The sequence below is a fragment of the Trachymyrmex cornetzi genome, unplaced genomic scaffold (genome assembly GCF_001594075.2).
Source record: "Trachymyrmex cornetzi isolate Tcor2-1 unplaced genomic scaffold, Tcor1.1 scaffold99, whole genome shotgun sequence".
In the NCBI taxonomy this organism is placed as follows: domain Eukaryota; kingdom Metazoa; phylum Arthropoda; class Insecta; order Hymenoptera; family Formicidae; genus Trachymyrmex; species Trachymyrmex cornetzi.
Window position 1 is genome coordinate 2,031,515 of NW_017300343.1, and position 21,597 is coordinate 2,053,111.

Consider the following 21,597-nt stretch of genomic DNA (forward strand, 5'->3'; position numbering starts at 1 on the left):
GTTCAGTAACAGACAATTGGCGCCGATACTTAGTTGCTATCAGTCGTTTCATGATCCGCAACACGACGTATCACGATTGTACGTCGTGCTGGCGCGCTGAAGTTATTCTGTATTTTTCAGTGTAGCAAGTGTTAGAAATGTGAAAAATTATTGAGTTTATAGTATGTAAATAAATTAATCATTGCCTATTTTAATAACGTACTTCATTAATCTTAGGCAAATATAAAAAGTTTGCGATACTTGAGTTTTAAAGTGTATTTTATGATTTTGGTGTGTGAAGTTCTCTCTCTCTCTCTCTCTCTCTCTCTCTCTCTCTCTCTCTTTCTTGCTTTCTTTCTCTCTTCTCATTAATTTTTAGTACCTTCATAATTGTATACTATATACACCAAGTCTCTAGTTTCGCTCTTCTATGGTTTACTGTAATCCCTAATTTTATTTCATTCAACTGCAAATATACTTCTGAATGAAAGGATTAAATAGTACAATATAGCCAATTATAATACTTAAATTTAATTGTATTATCATATTTCTCGTAGAAATAACAGATCTTGTTATTACTGATGTAGTTTAGATTTATATAATTTCAATTTTTAGAATGATGAATTGTGTGTATTAATCACATGAAACACGAGTAATAACTCGATGGTATTTCTAAATTATGTTAATAATTTCTCTGCTTCTACCTTTATAGTATTATGTATACTATATATATACATATATATATACATATATATGTATATATACACATACATATACATGTATATATATAAAACTCTCTCTTGTCGTCTATGATAAAAATAAAAGTATTAATAACAATAATTATTACATGTTTTAATCATAATTGGCTAATGTCTATAGTGCTGCGTATTTTCAAACTTATGCTATAGATAAAAAAAGGTAAAGCATATCATAAAAACGTTCAAAAAAAATTAACAGTTGCATATTGTGCAACATTGAAATAATTCAATTCATTATTCGTTCATGGCGCTAATGCATTATAAATGATAGATTCTCGTCGATACAGAACGCAACACATGTCTCTCGGTTCTGTAAATTTGTCAAATTATTTACAGGCAAAATCTCCATTAGTAAAATTTTACATACAAGATACATAAGATTAGGAGAAAAACAGGAAGTTACAGAGAAATCTCTTGACGTTGTAGATGTATTGCTTCTTTTATCTTCCATACCATCACGTTGTTTTATTGTACAAGGAACGCTGTCGCCATGAAAAACAAAATAGATGAGAAATGTTTTATTAGGCACATTTAACAATCCGGTTGAATCGATTCTACTTTAATCTCTCAACATCTTACGATAGTATACGCGGTAAGTGTTCAACATTCTAGAGACATATCAATTTGAATGCAGATACCTTCAACGTCAAGAATAACACGAAACATAATACTGTTTAAAAATGAAGCTATACTTCATGATAGATGTGACGAATTGTTCGATAATTGGGAAGGCAGATCAACCTGTATGACTGATTATTTTCGTTCGGATGCACATCTTGTTAACGATAACAAAAATTCAAAACTAATAAATATAGATTATTGTGTCTAATACCAGCTTCTTTGTACGGTTGATCAGGTCAGCTGGACCGTCTTTCTTATCTTTCGTTCTTTCCCTCTCTTTTTCTCGCTCGCAAAGCGTTACGAGGACCCGATCTAGTTCTCCATTTTGGCACTCGGGAGTATTTGAATACGTATTAGTCATCACGGATCACAGTTTCAAACTTTTTTCGACGAATCGTTAATAGCGGTACCTCCAACGCAGAGGAGACGACAAACACGTGAGAAGATCTCTATCTTTCTTTCTCTCTTCCCTCTCACCTGACAATGATGTTCGTCGACTGGGACGGAGGAATCGCGTTTAAACGAATATTTCTTGGGTATCGGATTCGGAGTCGGAGTCCCAGAAGAAGAAACAAGAGTAAAACTCCTCGGTGACCACCGCCACTTGGTGGCTACGCTCACGAGGTCGTTATGGGTTGGCGCGATTGGCGGCTAGGGCGCCCGTGGCCGACAGTCACAGCTTGAGCTCGTTCGCGATTTTGCTGGCAATATTTTTAAAACCGATTGACGTGCCGGAGATACGCTTGAACCGTACTCCGTTCAGGGAAAGTCGTGGCAATTTGCAGACCTCGATCTCCCACTGTACTTGGCTGTCCGTCGCTGCCTCACCGTGCGCGCACAGCAACAGGAATCGCTCGCGTTGTTCGTACTGGCATTTGTTGGCATCCAACACCTGGAAGAAGATAATACGATAACGCGTCTAGTCTCCCATATATAAATGTTATATCATCCGTCTCAAAGAGACAGGTGTAAACAGGCTCGTCTCTGCATTCGTAAAATATATCGCCTTTGATATCGCATGACATTCGGTAACATAAACGTGCTTCTCTTTTTCAATACCTTTCGGATCTCGGACATTATTTCATTAGGATCTCGACTACTGGTAGTCTTCATACTCCACGTGAAGCGTAGACTGCGCGGTTTGACCTGTTCGTCGTTAGTAGTAGCTCCGCTGTAACAAAAAGATATCTTAAACCCGTTCAATTATCTAAAGCAATTCCAGTGGTACAGGTTTTACAATTACGAATAAATTTAATACGGTGGTATAAATCCAACTACAATAAAAAAAAAAAAGTTCTCCATCATGTAGCGAAATTCCGAATACTTCTATCTTGTATATTTTTTTATGTCTAACGTTATACGAAAGGGTTTTACGAATTCACGAATTTATCTAAATATTTATCACGGGTACTGTTTTTATCTATTATTAAAAATTATAACATGATTTTATGCATATTAGGATCAAACTAAAAGTTACGAAATATATTGAGTCATGTAAAATGTCGATCTTGTGCAGAATGTGATATATTGTACATTGAAGCTTCAAGCTTGCGATTGCGGCGCAAAAATAAATTCTTAATCCGCTTAAAAGAGATTCTAAGATATAACGTTGTGCTAAAATCTTTGCAAGCTGCCGATAGATAACGTAAAATATAATGTAAAATGGAAATTCATCCAGAATCAAACCCTATGGAGAGTTATAACATACATGCGTGACATGCAAATCATTTATGTCATAAATTTAATTACAATTTTAGTGTTGCATACATATATTTACATTTATATAGTAAAGAACACTTAAAAGTGAGTTACACAAAAGACGAAAGTTATATGTGAATCGTTGCAATCTTGAACATATATTAGGTATCATATACTATCGTAATAATATCAAGTCTTGGGATATTCTTATGATAATAAATGATAATGAGATAAATATTGTAATTTATATGTGACTGATGAAGTATGTAAATAATAAGTCAATTGAAAGTTACTAGGCAAAAATGACAAGAATCAATCCAATATGTTTCACACATGTATATATCAGATAAATACCATCTTATGTTGATAATTATATATAATTAGAATATTTCTTTCCACAGAGCTTTAACCTTAAATTAAAATATAATTCTTATGTTTGCATAGTTATCTAAAATATCAAATATTTTTGACGGGCAATATTAAATCACTTTACAAAATATGTATATTATGTTACACAAAGATCATCGTAGATATCAACGGACGTGCATTAAATATTATATTCTATTTAAACGAATATAAGTACGCGTCATACATTGATAATGATCGACAACAAAAAGTTGGATGTACGAAAAATCAAGGAATAAATGAGTGAAATTAGAATACGGATAGTGGTATTACGGTATGTAGCAACGTACCTCACTACTAGGTGCTTGGGGGGTACGGATGGGTCCATGGGGCTGAAATAACAAAACAAAGGCAGTTGCTAACAAACACTAAACATGATAAATTAATCAAATTGTCATATGTATAACAACCATCACCATCCTGTCACCATTGCACACTGATTATGACACATAAAATTATGATGTGATGAGCTTAGAAAATCTTTAATAGAAGTCATATATTGATGTTTTCATATAAGTTCTTATAAAAATAAATGAAAATATAAGAATGTGTAATGTTGATGTGAAATCTCATCGCGGATATAAACGTTATTGTTTAAAAGATCTGTTTTTTTTTTTTTTTTTTTTTTTTAAGAAATTAAGTTATGGAAATTGTGATCGTGATTCTTTGCCTAAAATAATTTCTGATTCTTGATACGATGTACCAAAGGATAAATGTGTTGTGTAAATGTACAAAAAGAGCCCAATTCACACATAACACATATTCCTACCGAGTTACATGCATCGTGAACGCTATAAGATATATTTTCGCACAGGCAAAAACATTCCTTTTATGTATACAAGGATTTAGAAATAAATTAATACAACATATACAAGACATTTTTGACATATTTATTAATGCGAATTTATTACTATTATTGCTCCTTAAAATTATTAAATAATATCTCTATTTTGTTTATATATTATAAGCTGTTTACTGCCCTCCATAAAATCTAAATTAAAAAAAATTTCTAAATTAGATTCTTTAAATAAAATGGATTGACTATAATTAATTGAATATCCTAAGGATCCTTTCCGGATGTTTGGACGGGCACATAATTGGAGTGCAGCAAAGAGCATAATCACTTAAAGACATGTTATATAATTTTATATAATTTGCAAACAAATTTTTTTACCTCATGTTTTGATATATTTAATATGACGTGGTCTCTTTTCTCTCTCTCTTTCTCTCAATCTCTCTCTCTCTCTCTCTCTCTCTCTCACTTTCTCCTTTAATTATTCAATATTTTCTCTTTTCTTATTTTCACATACATTAGTTTATTGGGTGATCTTAGATATTACATTTTATTACTTTTATATATAATATATATAACTTTCTAATATCACTTATGTATCCGAATATCGATAAACATGTGACAAATACAAAAACAAATCCTAGTAATGATGATTTTAAACATTCGTTGGAAATATACTATATCAAAATACTAAATATATCAGGATACATTAATTGTGCAATCTCAGGAGATGTAAATGAAAAGTTAATTGGAAATATTTTATATCATACAATAGAAGTAAATATACGATTTTTTAAATATCCTTTATATAAAAGAATATAAAAAAATCATCAATGTCTTAAAAGATCAGAGATAATAAAATTTCTCTGATTTGTTACAAGTAGGATAACATATTCTTAAGTAGCCCGAGGCCACTCTACAGGATACGCCATAATTCGTTAATAAACGTATAATAATAGTTATTTGCCACATAAATGTAGATGCTATTTGCGTTGACCAGATATTATTAATAAATGCTATTGGCAATGACTGTGGAAGGATTAGTGCATTGATCTATCGTGTAACGAGATATTTGAAATACACAATATTATATAGGAAAAGGCACGTATCTTCGATATTGGGGTAACACATGATCACAATTCTCAAATTTATAATATATGCAAAGCCAATACCTGTACTTAGTATTGAAATAAAGTTAAATCGCAGATATATTAATATTTTTAATAGCTACACCTCTTATACTAAAGGATTATGCGTAATATCTTGTTTTTGTAGTTTCCATTAAAAATATAGTAGATAGGTATGATTTCTCTCATATATTGAAAAATATATATATTTCTATGATAAATATGACATTTATAAAAGGTAATCTTGGGTAAAAGCTATTATAAATGACAGTTAATTTAATTGGATTTTTAATATTACATTGTACTAAGCACAGCATTGCTCTTTAATAAAAAATTAGCATTAACACTTCTCTTTATTGTTATACAGTAAAATTATCAAAGACATACGTGCTTAAATATTGTATATTTCTAATAATTAAATAATGATACAATATGTATAGATTAGGATACATTAATCAATATACAAATAAATGAAGTACCAATTATTTATGGCCTGCCTTGATCAAATAATGTTCGATTATATGTCGCGTTCTCAATAATTTATACAATACAAATTAATATTTATTAACAAAATAAATTAAAGCAAGATAGATAAAACTGAATCGCCATTGATTGCAATCAAATAGCACTCTAATCATAATGTACTAGTCAAATTTGAGATCAACCTCAGAATAGTATTTATAATCATCACTTTGCAGAAATAAAGAATCATTCTGGTGGATTAAATACAAGTATTAAATATTTTTATGTAATCTGTTGCTATTTGTTTACAGAATCTCGACAATGAAAAATTTCGGATAAAAATAAGTTATACTTTAATTAATCGCATTAAAAAACATGTATTTTAATTAAAGTGAAAAGATAAAGTGGAATGCCTGATACATTTTTTACGTATCTTTAATTTATATTTGTTCAATCGAAATATATTTGCATTTAACAAATTGAGTCAGCTAAATAATGTTCAAATATAAATGCAATGCTTATATACTGACATTAAATAGAAAATATAAACATAGGAATTAATTAAAAAACAATACAATAAAAGTATACAGTATATTAAATTGTAAGAATCGTTTCTATTTAATATTGCAAATAGAATTAATTAGCTCCTTTGTTTATTTAGATTCTTTCATTCTTGCAAAGACATATGTTATTTATTATAACTTCAAAATTATCTATAAATAACCAAAAAGTATGAAGCTGCACGATATTTCGGAAGAAAATGTTGTAGCTATGTCAATATCTCTGTACATACATATATATATATATATTATGTAACAACATACATATCCATTCATTTTAAAGGACATTTTCCTTGAATTTCGTTTTAGTGAAAGAATCAGTACAAGAAGCCAATATATAGACTTATTAATGACATTACAAGAAATCAAATATGTATTCCACGCTATCTTTAAAAAAGGAATCTATGCTGGATATAAAAAAAAAAAGAAAAAAACAATATGTTATACAGCAAAAGCATGAAATCAGTAATAGTATATATTTGTCAGTAAATTTATACATATACTAATTTTACTATTAAAATTGTCGAAAGAGAAGACAGTTGATATTTTACCTAATAAATGTATACATTTACTATTGTAATTTAGATAAAATGTGTATACAAATTATATATATATGCGATGAAAAATATTATTTTGTGTAATTTATTATGATCTAATAAATAAAAAATATTTCATCAAATAACATATTTATTTACTTCTTGTATTAAAAAAAAATTCTTTGTTTAGTTTTGTGTAAGATATTTATTTTAGATATAATCAACAATTAGAACATTTTTGTTTAAAACATTATAGTACAATATTTTGTTATTGTTTCAATTAGGAATATTAAATTAGATAAGTTTAATTTCGTAAATCATTTTTCAATCAAAATGTGCACGCAAAAATTTATATAAATTAGTATGTTTTTACTAAAGTTTAAATATAAGAATATATGCTTATAAATGTTATTTATTAGTCATAATAAACATATTAATTTAATTTTTTTTCCTTTAATCTTAACTTTCTTTAACTTTAAATAAATGTATACATTTATTAGTAAATATATACAATTATTGAATTTATATGCTTTTACCGTAACATATATATATTACACATTATACTTAGTCAATCATATGGTGCCAGCTTCAACAAATGAAACAATATTATATTACGTGAAATATGCAATATATTTGTTTGTGCAATAACAAAAATTTTATCAAACAATAGATTTTATGTTATAATTTTAAATATTATACACATATATTGTTATCCAACATATTTTCCTATTATATTAAAAAAAAAAAAAGAAAAAAGGAAAAATTAACTATAATGTTACAAAATATACATTATTCTAGTCCTCATTGTAATTTATGAAAAAAAGGAGAGAGAAAATCAAAAACGAAATAAAATAATACATTCGTGGAAGATGCGATTGCCATGGCGCGATATATCTGCATGCGGCTCGCTCTCATTTCAGCTCGGGGGAAACAAGGCGAGACTTCCTCCTTCACTTAAAAAAATCTGTCAAAGTACGAACAATCATATGTACTCTATTATCTGTCAAATCTATCTGGTTCGTTCATTAGTGTTAGTATAACTATAACATTTTCCTCACACTCGAAATTCTCTACCACTTGTAATTATTACGATCAAATATATACTTTCACATTAGCAAGCATCTGTCGCTTTTATCTTCTAAAGGCAGTATAAAGAGAAAAAAATATTATAGTATATATATATATAGTAATACAAAAACAAGGAACATGAATAAACGTGTTTTTCATTGATAAAATATAAATAAGAAATTAAAAAGTTCGTTTTATAAACACAAAATATTTAAGAGTTGTAAAAATCTTCTGTGCTAGTTTATGTAGAGAGGTATCGTTGATTTGCAAATAAAACTCATTTCTTCATATTTACAAGATTATTAAATTGCTAATTTTAATGTAGGAGAATAATCTATGCCTGTCACACATCCGCCGTTACATAAAAATATGCTTTCGGTGCTTAAATATAAGTGTTTTGAACACACTTATTAAATTCGCACCTATCATTTTGTATAATGGTTAGATACTTTACGTCGGAAGGCAATCTATTAACTATTTTCTCGCTCTTCATAAAATAGTTTTTACATTCATTACTCGCTGTTACTTTATAACATAAGTAAAATAGACGAGCTAAAATAGATTTTATAGTGCGAAAAATGGTAGAAAAATATAAAGAAAATATTAGGTTTTTTTTAAACGGACGACGTAAAGTATGCATACAGGCAGGCTGAATTAGGAAAGGCACAGATACCAGTGTTATATCTAAATGCGTAAGGCGATTTCCTGGTTTGTGATTTCAGGAAGACATTTTTTTTCTTTTCAATAATTATGTAATTATACATACATATACATATATATATATATATATGTATATAAATTTGCGATAATATACGATATATATACATATATATCATATGTATGCTCGAAGATGACGCACAATACTTGACATGTAAAAGTTCTTAAAAAAGTAATTTACACTCAATCTTGAGAACCACAGAATAACGGAGTCTGGAGTTTTTTTTTTTCTCTTTTGAGATTGTATGCATCACACAATATCCATTGAGCAGTCGACTAATAATAAATAAACTTTTGCTTCTTTGCCCAGCTCGATTCAATATGCGTTAGGTACGCATTGGGCATGCTGCATCATGACACTGTCGGCACATCGGTTGTTTAAAACTCGTGTCAGTATGGCCTTTCGCTTGTCGGAACTCGAGAGATGAAGCGAAGCTTATATGGTTCATGGCCTGCAGCATATAATATATATACCGATGTGAATTGATAATAGAAACGTCAGATATTCATTCTGATGCACCAATGGCTATGGATGCCGTCAATTCGCACATTTCTGTACAATTATTCTGTACTATATTGAAATGATGAGTACAGTGACCATATCATGAAAGAATTATAATAATTGTCTAGAACGAATATATATATGAATATATATATATATACTCTCGTTATTCTGCAGTCTTCCATCCTCAGCTCCAAATACTTATGTACGTGTGTAGTATGCGCTGTCATTTGGCATTTGAATGTGCGATATGATAATTAAGTCCCATATATGTATATATATGGATATATGTATATATATATAAATATAAATAATAAATCAAAGATATGCCTCGCTACAATCGAGTGAGAAAAAGGGATGCACAATGAGTATGCGAGGTGGCCTGAATTCAGCCGAGCAGTGTGTATTACTTCCATCAATCGATCTCAAAAGAATTTGTTTTATAGCAATATAATATATGATCGAATCTTATAACAATATAGTATATGATTTTCCATCTATAATATAATGAATGAATAAAAACTCTATATAAAAGAAAACGTTGTGTATTTTTCGTTATGCATATAAAATGGAACCAAAATATTTCTACTTAAAATTCAGCTAAAGGATACAATCTGTCAAGCAAATATTTATGGGACAAACAAACAATACAGATAGGTGAAGTACGCGATACGCTTGAGGATGAAAATGGTATATGTATAAGTAAATATATAAATAAAGCGAAACAAAATGCATAAGCTACATGTTCTGCGGCTTTCATTGATAATGGTCGCTGCTGGCTCATCGGATTTGTAATAAATAATGTCATATATAGCCTTATAATATGTAAATATATCGATGTATAGAATTTCCAGAATTACATAGTCATTGTGCATCCTTAAAAACAGAAACATCATTTTGCATGCAAACAATAGATACAGAATTTATCAAACTATGTCACAATATGAGATCTATATTCGAGTATATCAAAATCTCAACACTTAAATGTTTAAAATGCTAAGCATGCACTGAGGATCCACTGCAAAGCTGTGATGTTTATGCTAGCGTTCTCAGTCTGTACTTGTCGGATAATTGGATAACGCAATAGCACGAAATTATTATAAATATATATTTTTCTACTTACGATATACATGTACATATATGCACATATATACGTGTACGTTAATACATATATATACATATATATCATGAAATAAATCAACAAATGTAGATGTATAATCAAATAAAATACAGAGAATGAATGAAATAAAAGAAATATATAAAAAATATATATAACATTGCTTCATGTTATAAAATATTTAATTTTCTTTCATGGACCTTCTTTGCATCCACGTGCGTGGATATAGATTCAATTAGATAATACATGCACAATAATTATATATTAAATTATATTAAAAAGATCGATTTTAGGTAACTGCTAATAACTTTGGTACTTTAATACATCTTTTTCTTCTAAATTAATATTTTCATCATTTTTACAAGTTCAATATCAACCACACAATTTTTCAAGAAAATTTTATAGTTTACGTTGATTAGGAAATAATTTATTCATAAGATCTGATTCTAATTATTAGTCTTTCACAAGATAATTGGCTCACAAAATACGTAAACTAACTAAAAGAAATGTTTGGAAATGTACAGTGGTAATATTACAATTTCACAAATTATTAGCATGCTATCAAATATTAATATCGTTAAAGATTATATAGATTTAATCAAAACTTACCGTTTGGAGAACTTCGAAGATAATTTCGAGAAAAAGGACGGCCTTGCTAGAGGGCTAATTGCATTTGTGTCCTGTGTTTGTGTGTGACCCTGGAAAAACATTTATATTAATTGCTAATAAAATAAATAATGCTTAATAATCAACTAATAATCGCTAATAAAAAAAGATAAATTTGTCAAATTAAACTCTTGTTCTATAGTTAAATTGTTTTAAGTACTCACCTGAGTGTGATTTCGCTGTGCTCTATTTTGGCCAGAATGGAACGTACTGCGACTCGGAACATTCCGTGGAAATGCTGCCGTAGTGGTTGTGGCCAGTCTGTTGCTTGTGCATACACCCAAACTAACAACAAATAATAATTTTTATTTTAATGCAAATTGCAATCGCGTGATAGATATATAAGCTGATTTATCTCAGCATTTTTATTTTTATTCACTATGAATAAAAAGTATATGTTCGGGCGAATATACTACCATATTACCCATTCGATTCAAGTAAAGCTGGTATCAAGATGCAAAGAGATATAAAGTAAATAAAATTAGTTATTAAGTAATGCAGCGTAGCAAACCTTTTTACTTTATAATTTCATAGTGTTGGTCTAGCCATCCATCCATCCATCCGTCTGCAAGATTTCTCAAAAATGGCTTAAGTCTTTCAAATTCTGTTTTCGACAATAAATACCTAAAGATCGTAACTTTCCATCAAAGTAAAGTATGAATTAATAAATCAATTGACGATAAGAAAGTCAACAGTCAAGATCAATTTTAACGAAGTTCTTCCAACAGTTACAAATTTTTCGCTGCACTACTTAATTACATACGTTGCAAAAAGTTGATTTAATTGCTACGTATTTCTAAAGATATTGTTGTAAAAATTTTCAACGCGCAAGCAATATTTTACAAATTAAGCTTAATGAGTAGAGTTAATAAAGCAATATTGATAAGAAAAATTAATTCATAGTGATAAAAAAATATGTAATAGGTTATTATGTAAATAGGCACAGTCTACTACAACTGCGCATGCAAGTTCCATCAATCGATGGAAAGAAATTATTTCAAGAATATAATTGTACTTTTTGCGCGAGAGATACATTTTAAATACAGCAACTGTATAATAGTGCTAGAAAAGACTTCATGAGGAAATGATGTTAACTTAGACGTTGGGTCACGTCATAAGTAATTTATCAAATAGACAATATTAAATAGACAATATTAAAGTTTACATTCTATACGATATAAATTTTCAAAACTAATAAGAAAAATACAAAAAGATAGATATGTATATAATAGCATGTATCAAACGCGTAATCACGTAGGAAATAATAAATTAAGAATAAATATTTCCTTGAGAAAACTAATTGTAATATCATGCCGCTATATATACTATAGTATATTATCATAATTGTCCTACATTATTAAGCTTAGTGGTCAATAAAGAATCATACAAAAATTTCTAAGTGAACTGTAAGCATGTCGAAATTGTATCATGAATCGGTATAATGAGATGATTTTACCATGATCAAACCTAAATGATATTTATACAAATGAAGAAAGAAGCAATAAAGCCGTTATTGAGATCTAACAAAGTTTATATCATGCGAATGAAAAAGAGAAAGAGAGAAAAGAGTATAAAAAAGTAATAGAAAAGAGAATTAAAAAATAATGAAAGAATGACCAAAAACTATCCTAGAGAATCCTATGTCGACAATTTTTGAACAGAGCACTCCAAGAGACTGGCACTGTCGTTTTTGAGCTTCTGAGAAACGAATGTTCTCATTATCCGCTCCGGCAGAAATTGCGAAAGTTTATAATAGTAGGAGACCTAATTACCCCTAAGAGAGTTAGTGGCCCAAGAAAGAAGTAACCAAATGAAAGAGAACGAATGTATCCGAAATATATACATATTTAAATATTAAATATGCAGGAATGTATGCAGGTCTTTCGGTTTTTGTATTAGGCATCGGGGGCCTGTACCTCTGCCTAAGGGGGTCAGCAGTGGCGAGTAAGGAGTTGTGGGCGTTGCGTGGTTGAGGGTCCAGTAGTGAATGGTCGCTGGGGGGTACACCACTTGAGGAACGGTGACTTGCGCTGATGCTCGCAGACTTGGTGTGACCCCGCGTTGGTCTAGTGCCCTCGCCCAGGCTGTGCACAAAACTAATCAGCAAATTGCCAAGCCTTATGGACCACGATTTAATCCTATTTTTGTTTTTTATATAATAAAAAACCAGAACAACTTTTTAAGATTGTACAGAAGCAAAACGGGGCGAGATCTAAGATTTGTAACAGACATCGAAAATGTTTCATTACGTATTTATGTAAGGCATATAAATTAAATTCTTAGATAGATAAATAATTACATTAAGAATTTTCTTACTTGTTTCAAACAATGACTTGTTACTTTTTACTTGTAATGTCGTTTATTTTTATGTCGTATATCGTCTTGGAAAAGAAGAAAAAATTATATTGAATTAATTTTCATATATGAATATTTTATTTATCAGGACAAAATTCTAAAAAAATTTGTGCATATATATATATATGTATATATAGATACGTGTATGTATAACATATGTATATATATATATACGTATATACATATATATGTATTTGTAAATTATATATAATTTTATAGAAATATTTTTGTAACAAAAATTCGTTAATAAGGAATATAAAAGGGAATCATAAGGATGGAGGAGAATGAAAATACTAACTGCTGTAGCTAATGTAACTTCGCGAAGTATCGTACGATAAGAAAATAGAATATGATGCTATAACGTATATATAAGAATGAAAAATGTATGATGATAATGTGTGTCTACATCGTCTTGACTGAGATATATGTATATTTGAGATCATTGAGTTTTTATACACGTGGATGCGATTGTTGTCTGATATCATTTCAGCAAGCGTCTGTACATGTATAAACGTTACATCGGACTGTCCGTTCGATACATCATCTGTCAAGCCATAAAGAAAGTGATATCGCAATGAACGATTGGCAGGCAGCAGCCAACATGCTAGAGCAATGCAACAAACAAATGAATTTCCCGCGGCTTTTAATGACAGATATTGTTATTGTTCACTCGATTATCAAATCGTTTCTTGAATAATGGTTTAGTGTACTTTGCACACATAAGAAGTCAGTCGTCTACAATTAGTGAAAGTGTTAAGTCAATAGAAAACGTCACACGAGATGCACTAATATCTTTATTGTATATGTATAATATATATATTGTTATATAGCTAATGAAATACTGGACTATAATTTAATTTACGAATACAAATTGATAATTAATAGCAAGTTTTGTAATGTTGTGTAAAGAACGAAAACTAAATACATGTCCAATATCTCATATGTTAAGTGTATATCGAGAAGTAAAAATCTATATAGAATATCAGAAAAAAATGTAATAACAAATTTCGTAGCACTACGTTTATTTTTTAATTATTATATATGTATTCCATTTTCGTGTAAATAGATCGCATATTTTAGGTAAAAATAATTGGATATCACAATACCTGGGTACTTCGTTGGTTCTTTCAGTAGATGCTGATGATGTTTTCGCTTGATCATAGGAGATGGTGCTACGTCGACCAACAGAACCAGGAGCAGGTGAGGTGAGAGGCCGACCACCACCTACCCCTGCGTTCATTGTGTTGCTCTTGCCTACCCTTGCTTTACCACCAGGACTTGTACCGACGCCTAGAATGAACATTGTCACTGCAAGCCTCATTAGATATGGTTCAACACAAAACAAAAAGCAACATACTTTAAATTATAACAAACAAAAACATATTACAAAGATTATGAATTGCTATGTCTAACCTGCTTCCATATTAAGAAACAAACATAGAATAAATAAAGTAATACCACTGTCTCTTTCTTGAAAAATCAATACATGACAAATGATCAGATTTTAAGGATATATGTGCATGATATCCGGTAAAATTATGACAATGTGATTGCATGTTCAATCTTACAAACATATAAGAAACAGGTATGATTGACATTAAAACACGTATGATCAGAATATTCGATGATATGATTGTATAAATATAATAAATATGATAAAATTTACGATTTATGAACAATATGGAATAGTACAAATAACACAAATATAGATAATATGGAATAGTACAGATAAATTACAAATTGCGAATTAGCTATTAAACCGCTACAACCTTATCCAAAGCAACCTCCCTTATCCAAAAACTTTGCTCAAGCATCACAAAGGAGATATAGAACGACAAATAATCGAATATCTATTCATAAGATATTTCTATCATAAAGTATCGTTCAAAAACAAAGTAACAACAACTCACTAGTATCTAATTGCCCAGGTGATTGACTATTTTTAGTTGCAGAGGGTCGGCTTGCAGAAACTCGAGCACTGTTTTCCTTGATCGTAGCTGCGTCCACAGTATTTTGTCGTTTAAAATTACTACCCCCGCTTCCAGTCACAGTTGTGCCAGTTACTGCAGTTGCATGATTGTGATTCGTTGCGTTACCTGGACTGGGTGCGCCTCCTAATGAGGAAAAAATTATGCAATAAAATCTATTTTAGACACAATATTTGTACTAACAGATTTATCAGCAAACAATCCCGTCGATTTTTGTTACTATATCTCAACATTCATCATATCACTTTTGTTACAAATTTAGTTTAACAATTAAACTATATACTAACTAGTAGCTACTATCTTTTTCCGGTACAAATAAATAATACAAAAATTGTTGCACAATTTCCGATCACAAGGAAATACAAATATCTTGTCTTACCCAAGTTTGATAAATGTCCTTATCCATGCTTGTTATTTGACAGTAAAGTTTAAACCGCCGTACTGCATAAGAGTTTCGGTTAGAACAAACGGGTATAACACTTACGAAGAGTTTCACCACCAGACGAGGCCCGTCTACTGGGTTTTGGATTGCTAGCAGAAATACTTCTATGAACACCTCTGTGAGATGGACTCTGTACTGCGCCACCTGTTCCTCCACTGCTTCCTCCTCCACCACCCGAACTGACTTGAGGTGGAATGTTACGCAGCGATAATGAACTACCTGACCGTGATCCATCGCTTTCAGGCTGTATAAACCAAAATTCGAGAAAAATATTAGGATTTTGAGACGCTATCATGTACTGTATATTAATCTTGATATATCGTATACTTACATCTGTCGTTTTTCTACCTAAGAGCAAGTACGTGGCGAATACATCGTCATATTTCGCTTGTCCTAAAGAATCCTCTATTTCGCTTCGAGTGTATCCCATACTGGCTAAGGCCTCTGAAATAAAAATGCGTGGCGGCATAGTCACATCTATTAGAATTGGAACAATTTTCCAACACACATTCATAATTCAAAATCAAAAAGATATAAAAAAAATTAAAACAAAAAGTTGTGCTATGTATATTGTTATAACAAATATTATCCAACATTTAGAAATATAGTAAATTCTTAAAAATTAAATTTACCGTCTTAATAATATATATATCCATGTTTTAACATTCATTAAAAATAAAATATAATTTTAGTTCAATTTTAATATTAGCATTAATTAAAAAATTTTATTTATTTTTACTAACAATAAGATATATTTCCATGCAATAAAAAGATTTTTTAAGAAGCAGATCACAACACATACAGATATAAATATATCAGACTAAATAAGAACTCGAAAAACAAGTTATGATGTTTCTATGCTGTGCGCAAAAAATGTGGATTTCTTACTTTATTAATTTAGTAAGAAATTATTTCAAATTGTGCATGTTCTAAAAACTCTATTTAGAATTATAATAGAAAATTGTATAGATAGTACGTATTAAATAATAATGAAAGTCTGATATATTTTGATAATATATTAATAGTGATTATTGCACAATTATCTAACTAGAAGAAACATCCAATCATGTGAACATTCTTAGAGAAACTGTACAAAAAATCCAGATTAAAACTGTAATATATTATATAATTTGAAAACATGTATATATCGAAGAAAACAGAAGCTCATCTTTATTATTGATATTATATTTAAAAAATAGTATAGAATGTTCACAACGGATGTAACATTAAACATAAAAACGGTAAGTAGTAAGTGTTATGTACATACTGGCAGACTCACCTATCCTCTTGTGATCTCTATAATCAGGTTCAGGTTCTAAGTACGGTTTTAATTCGTCATCTTCGTATCCCAAATTCATCCATTTATCCTTCATTATGTTCTATAGTAATAAAAATTATTAGATTATATTTCTTTTGAACATGAACTTACGTGTCATTTTAAAATATACCACTTGTGAATACACTGATAAGATAATTAATACCTCGCCTAATAAGGTAATAGAGTTCATACAATAAAATAGAGTTCAGACAATTCGAATCTGATTCCCACGTACCTCTAGTGAAGCTCTTTTCGTTGGATTGAGCACCAAAAATTTCTTGAGAAGATTTTCACAGTCGGTGGACATATAAAACGGAATTCTATATTTCCCCCTTAATACCCTTTCCCTCAATTCTCTCAATGTCGAACCATCGAAAGGCAGTGAGCCGGACACCAATGTGTATAGAATTACACCTAACGACCATACGTCCACTTCCGGACCATCGTATTTCTTTCCTGTAAATGGAAAAATTGTATAAGTAAATTTCAAGTTATAACACGCAAATCCATATAAATTACTTCGAGGAAATACCTTGAAAAAGTTCCGGCGCGGCATACGGAGGTGAGCCACAAAATGTGTCTAACTTGTTACCGGGTGTAAATTCATTGCTAAAACCAAAATCGGCGATCTTGATATTCATTTCACTATCGAGCAACAGATTTTCGGCTTTTAAGTCTCTATGAATGATCTTCTTTTGATGGCAGTATTGCACAGCAGAAACGATCTGCCTAAACTTCGCTCTTGCTTCTTTTTCCTTCATCCGCCCATGCAGGACCAGATAGTCAAAGACCTCGCCGCCACTGGCATATTCCATTACCAGGTACAGTGTCTTTTCAGTCTCAATCACTTGAAACAATTTAACTATGTTTGGATGGTCGAGCATCTTCATTATCCTGACTTCTCGGAACAACTGTAATTGACCAGATGTATCAGCATAAATCACACAGGTATTTACATTTATGAGATAAATGTATAATTTTAAGTTTTTTTCCTGTTAAATTATGATAATGCGACATGACTCACAAACAATAACAGTTCTTGTAACAATATTAGCATGCAAAATAAATCAATACAATTAAAAGAATGACTTGCATGTTATAGCAATCAATTTTAAATAACGGTTAATGATATATAACATAATATATATTAAAACGATACTATTTATATTAGTTCTAACAATAACTTCTCATTTTTACATCTATAATTCTGCTTTATTGAACTTTTGTAAGAAAAGGAAATTATAAGAAAACATAAGATAATGACGATATAACATTACCTTTTGAAGACTACCGGGATTCAATTGAGTTTTATCGATGATCTTGATGGCTACTTCCTTCCCCGTAGGTACATGCTTAGCAAGCTTCACCTTGGCAAAATTGCCTTTGCCAATGGTCTTCAGTAATTTGTACTTGCCGATATGAGGTTCCTCGGAGGTTCGACTCCTCGAAGAGAGTCGACCTCCGCTACTCGACACCCCTACGCCATCCCCCGTCTGTAACACAAAAAATCATGATCGATGAGCAAAAATCAAGTAAATTACAGATAATGTTGCTATCAAATCAATATATACAAAGAAATTCTCGTTTCTGAATGAAAATCGCAAAAAGTAGAGTTGTTCTGACAAACGCGTAAATGTCAATTTTTTATTTGGTAAAATTAATTACAAATAGAACAATCTCGATTTATTCATTTTCATTGGGACTTTACGATTGTAATATCAATTGTATATTTCAGAAATCAAAATCAAAGACAGATATAGTTAATATTCTAGATAAAACTAGTAAAGAGAGAGAGACGATACACATAACACAACATATATGTTTTCTTTACTAGTTTAATATCTAAAATATAATTAATCTTATAATTATAGAATCCTAATAAGAATAAAAATAAATCGAAATTATATATATATATAGTTCATAAGTATATGTATAGTTTATTCTTAATAAAAAAGAAAGAACTAGTGGATATACATATATATAAATAAACACAATTAAAACTAAAATAACCGACATTACTGCACAAAATATAAACGAGAAACGTTTAATTAAATTAAAAGTTATTCATAGATTTACATAATATAATGCATAATCTAAATAAATTCAATAACTTAGAAATTATTTTAAACGCTATAAGTATACCGTGCGTGCTAATTTATTTCGAGAAACGGGAGAACGCCGTGCAAAGTTGCGTCGTAAATAGCCAACTATTTCAGAAACTTAGGTCGCATCTCCGAGCGCGGCGTTTAAAGTCATGGAATGAGGCACGAGAAATACGGGGCAAACGCTCGTTAAGAGCTCAGCGCGCATTCCTCGAGAATGCTACATCGCGAGGAATATATCGCGGATCTCTCTCCCTCCTCGCACAATATCGCATTTATTTACGCATACGCACATGCCTGCGCGGCCGCACTTGACACTTCCAGGCACGGCGGCGGCCATTGTCAATGGAATTAATTAAAGCTCGTTAAAATACACCAGATACAGATTGTTCCGAGTGAAACACGCTGGACTTTCGTATTAATTGCGAGGACAACCGTTGCGCGTTACGTTGACGTCGCGTATACGATTTTTTACTTCTTTTCTCACTATACCTCTAATAAAAGAAAAAAAGAGAGAAGAAAAGAAAAACGGCAGAATATCGATATGACGTTATGCTCGCGACCAGTCAGATACGTGCCTTTGAATTGTAAGAGGCATCAAGAATTTGAAATAAAAGCTGTACTTAGGTATGATAAAAATATATTATTAACGCGCAAATGTAATGAAAAGCAGAGAAAACAAAGAGTAATCAGGACAGCAGCTTAACAATTAATTTCGCAGGATTTAGGTATTACCCGCAGGAAGCCACGTGTGACCATCTTGCGCGAGTTGGTGGTGGCCGCAACTTTAGAAGCCGCCAGTTTGACTGTTTGTAAATCCCAACTAGACGATCGATGGACGCCGGATCGACGACGGATCCGACGGTAAACCACTTCCTCGTGCTCGCATGCGCGCGATCTAAACCGTCAGTGGATTAGTTGTTCTGTCTCACTGCCGATAATACGAGAATGCGCCGAAAAAATTCAACATGGCAGGATATAGATCGTGGATCTTAATACGCGAGCTATTATATTACACCCTTCGATCACTGTAGTTTAATTTCACAATTCTCTCTTATTGTCTTTTTTCTAATCCTTTATTTCATTAAAGATGGGAATAACTTAATTCTCGAAGCTTCTTCGATAACGAAGACCAGAACTGTGATCGCAGTTTCCGTGGTCGATCGTTTTGGAAGGTCGAGCGATGAGTCAATTCGCGAAGCGTATCGTCACGCTGGTTCATTTTACCAAAATACAAGCAGTGTCGTATAAAAACCACTACTGTATTTCAATGATAAACAGATTGTTATATTACCACCATCTGTCGTTGGGCAAACACTTTGATCTCCGACTGAAGAAACAAATAAGTATAATCGGCCGCTGACTTTGGTATCTCGATTTAAAGGGGCACTTCTCTTTGAGTTCCAATAACGTTTGAATTACGTTTCTCAAGTGATAAATCTCTTTGTTTTACCGCACGCGAACCGTTTACAAAATACATGACGTAATTCAGCGAACATCAGTGCCTGATATATTTCATTAGGCACTCTTTGTACTGGTATTGACGATTGAACTGCAAATTGAATCCTCGAAGATGATATTTGTACTCAGCTAGAGTAACTTGCATTTCATGGATTTGTTGTTTGTAGAAAGCTTGCTCTCTTCCCGTAGAATTTAACTTTAACGAAAAGGTGGGCAATAGCTTTTGAAAAATTCTGTTTCAATAAAAATAACTTAGATGTAAATATATAAATCGCTTTTGATTTTTATCAATCAATTCTAAATACAATTGCAATCAAATCCAATTCATTTTCAACGAAGGTGTGTCACATGTACGTTATTTTTTCAGACGTCACTGCATGACTATACTAATCGCTATCTTGTCAACCTTCGGTTAACGATAATGTGGCAAGACGTCAGCGACATCATCTCTCACCAGCACAGTTCACATTTAACATCGATCCATCAACGATGATAGTTCACTGACAATTAATGAAAGTATAAATTAGTGATGTATATTATCAAAATGCTTTCGTAGGTGATTATCGAAACTGTGTGAATCCGATAGGAGTTTCAATATTATATTAGGTGTCGCAGGATATGTTCTTCAAGATGTATCCACTTCCGTCAAGGGTCTTTGAGCTCTTATCAAAGGCAGATGCGATGTCACTGTTCGCAAATCTTTCTATGTCACAATTATCAAACACTGCCTTGCGTTCATAAGAGAAAGAAAGAAAGAGAAAGAGAGAAAGAGAGAGGAGTGATGAGACGAGAAGACCGATTGAGAAACGCTAGACAGTTGCTCTGGTCGTCGTCGACGCCGACGACGACCGTACGCGACTGCCTTTTCCCTTTTCCACCCTCGAAACGAACCACCCTCGGGGAAGAGACCACACAACTGAGG

General features: G+C 31.3%; 1 protein-coding gene across 14 annotated transcripts in view; it reads right to left on the reverse strand.

Moving 5' to 3' along the window:
• Positions 1-801: 801 nt before the first annotated feature.
• Positions 802-21,597, reverse strand: part of LOC108770127 (serine/threonine-protein kinase MARK2) — a 106,450-nt gene continuing 85,654 nt past the window's right edge. For 2 of the 14 annotated variants that reach the window (XM_018521438.1, XM_018521439.1), the window contains exons 4-17: positions 18,390-18,605; positions 17,645-18,023; positions 17,348-17,568; positions 17,062-17,173; positions 16,126-16,238; positions 15,837-16,038; positions 15,275-15,478; positions 14,471-14,672; positions 12,926-13,105; positions 11,174-11,294; positions 10,953-11,041; positions 3,752-3,793; positions 2,418-2,529; positions 802-2,250 (exon numbers count right to left, since the gene is read on the reverse strand). In XM_018521438.1, coding sequence (XP_018376940.1) covers positions 2,032-2,250; positions 2,418-2,529; positions 3,752-3,793; positions 10,953-11,041; positions 11,174-11,294; positions 12,926-13,105; positions 14,471-14,672; positions 15,275-15,478; positions 15,837-16,038; positions 16,126-16,238; positions 17,062-17,173; positions 17,348-17,568; positions 17,645-18,023; positions 18,390-18,605 — 2,412 coding nt within the window. In that variant the 3' untranslated portion in view covers positions 802-2,031. Of the gene's footprint in view, positions 2,251-2,417; positions 2,530-3,751; positions 3,794-7,742; positions 7,904-8,937; positions 9,177-10,952; positions 11,042-11,173; positions 11,295-12,925; positions 13,106-14,470; positions 14,673-15,274; positions 15,479-15,836; positions 16,039-16,125; positions 16,239-17,061; positions 17,174-17,347; positions 17,569-17,644; positions 18,024-18,389; positions 18,606-21,597 lie in introns of those variants that run through there. The other 12 variants (XM_018521451.1, XM_018521450.1, XM_018521444.1 and 9 more) reach the window with 11 other exon arrangements.